The sequence below is a fragment of the Neolamprologus brichardi genome, chromosome 22 (genome assembly GCF_056152115.1).
Source record: "Neolamprologus brichardi isolate AB-2024 chromosome 22, ASM5615211v1, whole genome shotgun sequence".
Lineage (NCBI taxonomy): Eukaryota > Metazoa > Chordata > Actinopteri > Cichliformes > Cichlidae > Neolamprologus > Neolamprologus brichardi.
Window position 1 is genome coordinate 11,411,287 of NC_142124.1, and position 6,910 is coordinate 11,418,196.

The following is a 6,910-nucleotide window of genomic DNA, read 5'->3' on the forward strand; positions in this document are numbered from 1 at the left end:
ATAGATGTGATGCTGTACATGCAGAAGACTGCTCAGAATGCAGACTGGTCTGAAGTGCTCTGTCTGTGCTTGTCTTTATCCTCTTCATCAAACTTGAAGTGTTGCTGCAATGATCAAATCAACATCCCAACATATAAATGATAGTGTGGATGTGGATCTGGAGTAACAGCAGATCATCTGCAAATCAAAGGTTTGGCGGTTTGAGGCCCTGCTGCTGCAGTCTGTATGCCAAACTTCCTTCCTGAGTTGCTCTTTGGAGTGTGAATATTAAATAGAAAGCACTTAGGTAGAAAAAAAATAGAAAAATGTGTGTGTGTGTGTGTGTTATATAAAGCACTTTGAGCCCACGAGTAGAAAAGTGCTATATAAGCATCATTCCATTTACAAAGTATGGTTATGACTGAAGTGTAACTTTGGTCAGGATTTGTTCACTGAGACATTTGCCCTTCATTTTTAATTATGGAGCACCAACACATGACAACGACAGTCAGCTCAATGCAAAAGAAATTTATTATATGGTAAAGACGCTAAAATAATTACCCCCATGTATCCAGGATGTTTTTTGTTTTTTTAATTTCCTGTCTTAGCCTCTTTTTTTTTCAACTCTGTGATGTGTTCATGGTGCACATGTAAAGTTGTAGTCCATCCAAGTGGTAAAAAAGTAAGTACAGTGAGAGGATAACACTCGGTTTCTTTGTTATCACTTTGATCTGCTCCATTTCTGGCTGACTGGATGTACCACATATTTTGGCACTGCCCCAAACAGAGGCTGTCTGCGAACACGCTACCACGGCTCAAGGATAATTTCCCAATTAGTCCAGAGGATGTGATATCCATGTTTTCCAAAGAGAATTTTGTTTAATTAATTTGACCACAGAGCAATTTTCCACCTCACCTCAGTCCAGAGAAGATGGCAGCATTTCTGGAGCATTTGTCAATATTCTTGATATTTATTATCACCTATGTAATATTTTTAATGTGTATAATTGAGCAATTTGTATATATTAGCACTATTTCTTAAATCTGTAAACTCTGTAACATATTGTATTATTTAAATAGTTTAGTCTGTTACTGTTACTGTAATTGCAATCTGCATTTGTGGATGAGCAGCAAACTGCATTCACAGTGATTTCTAGAAGTGGTCCTGAGCCCATGCAGGGATTTCTATGTTTTTAATGCAGGGCTACCTGAGGGCCCGAAGATCACAAGCATCCCACACTGATTTTCCTCGGTTCTCTGAAACTTTTGACGATATTTCAAACTGCCGATAATGAGATTCTCAGCGTCTTCACACATTTATGTCGAGGACCATTATTCTGAAATTGTTCCAGAATTTGCAAACAGTTTTCTGCAGATTGGTGAAGCTCTGCCCATGTTTACACTGACTCTGCCTGTCTGTGATACCCTTTGATATCCAATCATGTTGCTGACTTGTTGCCAGTTAACTTAATTAATTAAAAAAACTGTTACTTTTTTTTGTCTTTTGTTGCCCAACTTTTCGAGAAGCGCTATTATCGTCAAATTCAAAATGAGCTAATATTTGTCATAGAAGTAAAATATTTTATCATGAATAAAATGTGGATTCAAGAGATTTGCAAATCGTTTATTTGCGTTTTACAGAGCATCTCAACTTTTTTGGAATTGGAGTTTTATTGTGATAAATAATGCAAATTATAGTGATTAAATTCAATATGCAGTGGAACTGGCTGTCTCCTTATTAGTAGAAAGGCCCTTTTTGCTCCGTGTGAAAATACTAAACACATAGGTAAGCTATTTGTAGCCTGATGCTTTGTGTACTGCTCCAACAATGAAGTCATAGTGACCTCCAGTGGTAGACAACCAAACTAAAAACTCCTTCTCCAAAATTAAACTTTAAACTCTTAAAAACCAAAATGAGCATTGCCTTGATTGTGACCAACTTTAATGTTTTAGCATATTGGACTCACTACAAGAAAATACAATTAACATAAAATAGAATGCAATTACATGTATAATAAAATAAAATAAAAGTATCAGTCAAAAAAGGCAAGACCATGTTGAATAGTACTTTATATTTTGCAGTATGGCTATGTTCTGGGAACTGTTCACCTTTGTATGTAAATACATGAAGCCAAACAGAGGCAGGGAAAGCAGCACTGACACAATGCAGCGTACAGAACATGCAGACATCAGCTGATGCGTGCTGGCATGGAGAGCTTGAATTTCCTGTCTGCCTGCAAGACCAAACCACTTACTGAGTAAGCAGGGCATTCTCATCTTGTGCAAGTATCACATTCTTTACTGGGCAGAAGTGCCCTGTTTCTTATTTTCGCCTCATATTTCTCCTAAATTTAAACCCAAATTTAGTTTCAGCCAGACATTCATAGCTTTTATCTGAGGTCAGTTCTTTTTTAAATCTCGAGTTGTGACTGTGTGTCATATAAAAACAAAGAAGCCCTGTGAGGTAAATTGTCTCAGGGTGATTTTTTTGTACCTAAAATAACACGTATTGTTTGAAAACAAACTCTTTGGCAGTTTCTAGATAAGGAAGTGCTGCATGTTTTGTCAATGAAATACAGTCTGTTCATTAAAAGCATTAAAAATAATGCATTTTTTTTGTTATTTTGGATTAAATTAATATTTTGTTTGGATTTTCAAAGCATTTGTAAGTACAGACTTGAAAGCATAGTGAGCCCGTTTGTCCTTGTGGAGGAGCACTAGCCTTCCTCTCTGCACAGTTTGAAACTGTATATATTAACACGCTGAGTTGGTTTGAGAACATGTCCTCTGCTGATGCTCTCTGAGTCACTTCCACCCTCCATGACAGACTGCCAACAGATGCAACTTAATGCCTGTGTGCGTGTGTGTGTTCCAAGTCCTATTTATAAACAGGCCCCTTCCTCATCAGACATGCATATGTAAAATCAACACACATAAAACCATCTTCAAATACAACACAGCTCTTAAAACAGGACTAAACACCCCTTAAGGCTTGCAGTATGTTTTGATGATATTGCTAACGTCAGAATACATGCCGCTCTCCACTGAGTGAGATGAGATTTCCTTACCTCTGCATTGGAAGACTAAACCACTGCATGCGTAAGCAAGACATCCCAGTCTTCTGCAGGTATCATATTCTTTCCTGGTTGAAACTCCCCAGAGTTTCCTTTTGTTTTTCTTTATAACCAGTTTCTTAACTAGCTACAGTTAAAAGCTAGTCGAGTACACAATTAAGGTGCTGTATTTTATACTTTAAATTGAATATTTCTGTTTTCATGGTCATGAGAATTTGCATAATTATGATGAAGGAACTGACCTCCCAGCCCATTGTTCCTTCAGTGGTGCTAGTTTCAGTCATTATGCTAATGTACTGTTGCATTTCTTTCCTTCTTCAGAGGGTTAATCTGAAACGCTCCCTTAAAGCCCCACTATATGCAGTGAATACTGCAGCCCCTTGACCACAAAATATATTCAGACAGTTAAAGGGTAAAACGGAAAGCTTTATAGTAAAGTTTTATAACACTGGCTAACATTAGCCACCATAATCTTGTGTTGACATCAAAAATGTCAGCTTGTGGCAGTAAAGATGACACCATTAAAAGTGGGTTTAACTGCTTATGAGTTCAATGTATTCTTTGTAAGACTTTGTAAAACAGGTTTATACTTTTTATCAAGAGTCACAAGTACTTTAACCAAGAGGTTAGCAAAAGCTAGCAAAGCGAAGTAGAATATTGTATAATGGTTGCAGATATCTCCCAGTATACATCATCATCATTAATATCTATGAAGCTGAACATGTTGAATGCATATAAAATGCTAAGTTTTTTGTCATTCTGTTTTGCACTTGTTTTAATTTAGAAACTTCTGGTCTACTGCCCTGTTCACCTCTAGTTACAAGTGCCTTAATCTGTGATGAAACATGAGTGCATGGGGGTGACCAGTGTCAGAGAAAGACGATCACGTTGGTAGCCTGGGATGACTCGAATACTTTCCACCATTAGGGTTTACGCTTCCCAGTTTGGAGCTGTGTGTGGGAGCAGGGAAACAGAGACAACAAAGGTACAGCGAGTCAGGCAGAGGATATGAGTTCATTTTAGCAAATCTTACAGCTTACTTGTGAGGATTAATTGTGCCTGTATTTACAGACTAACAGAGACAATTATGTCTGACAAACACAATGGCCAAGCTTCCCAAAGGAAACCATTCAGCAACAAGAACATCAAGAAGCTCCGCACTATTAGCATGGTGTGCAACCTGGCAAGCAGCTGGCAGCAATGGGTGACAGAGAATGAGAACAAGCAGGCCAGCGAGCCAAGCGGCTGGGCTCCGTCTTCACTGGGTGGACCAGAGGAACTCGAAAAGAAGTGGGTTTCAAAGAAGCCTCAACCCGTTCGAACGCAGCAAACAGAAGCTTCTAAAGGTCTTGCAGCTCCACAAACAACAACAACCTCAAAGACCGGTGAGGTTAAGACATCGGATGAGCCACCAGCGGCGTCTTTTATCAAGACTAAGCAAGTGGTGAAGACAGTGACCAGCAGCGCTCAGGAGAAGAGTGCAGGTATTGGGCTCCTGACAGAAAAAATCAAGAGGGAGCATCTCCCATCAGATGAGGAGATTGACAGACTGCTAAAGAAGAAAAGCTCGCCCACCCGTCGGAGGAAGTGCTCCAATATGGTGTCATCGCTGACCAAAAGCTGGAAGCAGGTGGAGAATGAGCAGAAGCTTGTTAAAGAAGGAGGATATCCAAGAGAGGGATTCACCTGTGGGCGTAAAGAGGACAGTGGGCCCCTCGAGGCAGATGTAGAGGGACTGGAAGTAGAGGAAGATAAAACATGCAGAACAAGCTTTTCAGAAGAAGCAGAGGAAAACAACTGTGAAGAAGACTCTGAGACAGCAGTGGGAATAAAAAGATCCTCAGTTCCAATGTAAGTAGTGTCACTGGGCTTCGTTTTGCATTCAGAGTTAAGTTTTCAAAAAAGAAAATGTTAAGAGGGAGTATAAAATGTTCACCAAATCAACTTCCATCCAACAAATTTCAAAAACTCAAACACTCTTTACTTCTTTTCAATATTTAAGAAAGAGAGAATTGAGCTGACAGACTGGATGTTTTCATTACACCACACAAAAACTTGCACACATTTATCATTTTTGTCTCCAACAATTACATTTAAAAGCAAGTAAAACCACAAGTTCTTTCTGTTGGTTACTGAAACACTGTTTAGTTATATAGGTAACATTCTGATTAAGATTACAAATTTCTTTTTCAAGTCAGATCTGGCCAAGAGAGAAGCAGAAATGATAACCAATATAACAATAAAAACCAGTACTGAGTGTCTTGTTCATTTTGTATTGACTTGTTGTGTCACTTGACATGCTTCACAGCTACAAAAAAGAAGCTGAGGATGCGAACAAGATCAACACGTTGTCCAAGAAATACAGCACCGTGGGAAATCTCAAGAGCCGCTGGCAGAATTGGGCCTCTGAGCACACAGTTAATCAGAAACTCAACCCCTTCAGTGAATACTTTGATTATGACTATTCCATGTCCCTCCGCCTCCAGAAAGGTCAGGAGGGTTACGGACGTCCAAAGGAGGGTAGTAAGACGGCAGAAAGGGCCAAACGTGCGGAGAAACATATCCACCGTGAAATAGACGACATGTGCTATGTGATCAGGACTATGGCCGATCCGGACCCAGATGGAAAGACCCGGGTCACATTTGGAGAACTGTTTGACAGATATGTTCGGATCTCTGACAAGGTGGTGGGGATTTTGATGAGAGCCAGGAAACATGGGAAAGTGGAGTTTGAGGGCGAGATGCTGTGGCAAGGCCAGGATGATGGAGTTATTATTACTCTTCTGGTGTGATATTAACACCTGGGTCGAAGTTGTTCTTGAAATCCTCTTACAGCTTCTTTGCTTGCACACTGGAATTTCAACCTGAAATAACCCCCGTCATTGTCAGACGGCGCTAAGAGGAGGATTTAAAATGCAGTTTGACCCAGGACTACTCGGTGGACACTCGCAGAACAATATCAAAAGGATACAAGCTGAGCTCGGCGGATGTGTCTCTCTACGGATTATCCAAAGAATACTTTTGCTGCTATTTCGGTAGATACTTGACGACTCTTTCTGTCAGTGTTTGAGCTGTAGCTGTCTTGCTCAGTGTTTTGAGAAATCTGCAGAGACTTAAAAGCTTTAAATCACAAGCACTGAAGAGATAAAGTGTTGGGTTTTTGGTTCCTTAAAATCCATTCAGAGTAGCTTGCAGATTATCACGAGTGTCTCTTTTTCACTTCATGGTTTATGTTAATGAGATACTTGAGCATGTGTTAACATACCAAATAATCAGCAGCTTTGCAGTATTCTGTACGCTAATTCAAACATGGGTTGGGTTTCGCTGCCTGAATACATGCAGCTCAGCTTTCATTGCGCTACACCAGACACAATGCAGTGGAACGCCACAGTACTTTAAAACACCGTGGCCTTTTAGACCACAGCTCTTTGAAATGGTATCGAAGGTTGACCAAGACTGCAAGGGAAAATGGGAAAACTCATTAAATTGGAGAAATCCACTTCATGAAAACCACCTGGCCAATACTGCACTGAAAAAAAGGGATTGGCCAGCTCTTGGATTTATGTAAGCATCTTGCGTGTATTTAACACAATTGCCTCATGCTTTAAAGTTAGGTGTAACTATATAGTGTAGAAACTACATGATATGCAGAGAGGGTAGATTAAATTGTTCATATCATGTTCAAGTGAAGTAAGTCAATAATATAGCAATGTTAAATCCCGCGACACTGCACAGGATTTCAGTCTCGCACTCTTTTTTGGTATACCAAAAACAGTAAATTGGGTGGTTGTTACATTAAAAAAGTCTACCTTGTAATTTGAACACAATAATTTCATGTTTTTATGAACGTAATTAAA

General features: G+C 39.6%; 1 protein-coding gene across 1 annotated transcript; it reads left to right on the plus strand.

The window, feature by feature from the left end:
- The first annotated feature begins 2,942 nt into the window (after positions 1-2,942).
- abrab (actin binding Rho activating protein b) lies at positions 2,943-6,574 on the plus strand. Its single transcript, XM_006794332.3, has 4 exons — positions 2,943-3,106; positions 3,838-4,038; positions 4,125-4,904; positions 5,362-6,574. Exons 3-4 carry the CDS (start codon positions 4,141-4,143, stop codon positions 5,843-5,845), a joined length of 1,248 nt encoding a protein of 415 aa, XP_006794395.2. The 5' UTR covers positions 2,943-3,106; positions 3,838-4,038; positions 4,125-4,140; the 3' UTR covers positions 5,846-6,574.
- The last annotated feature ends 336 nt before the right edge of the window (positions 6,575-6,910 follow it).

Bases quoted from the DNA above. Each gene is read 5' to 3' on its own strand.
- abrab (XM_006794332.3), top strand. From the start codon at position 4,141: ATGTCTGACAAACACAATGGCCAAGCTTCCCAAAGGAAACCATTCAGC. The intron at 4,905-5,361 runs GTAAGTAGTGTC...CATGCTTCACAG, and splicing joins AAAAGATCCTCAGTTCCAAT to CTACAAAAAAGAAGCTGAGG.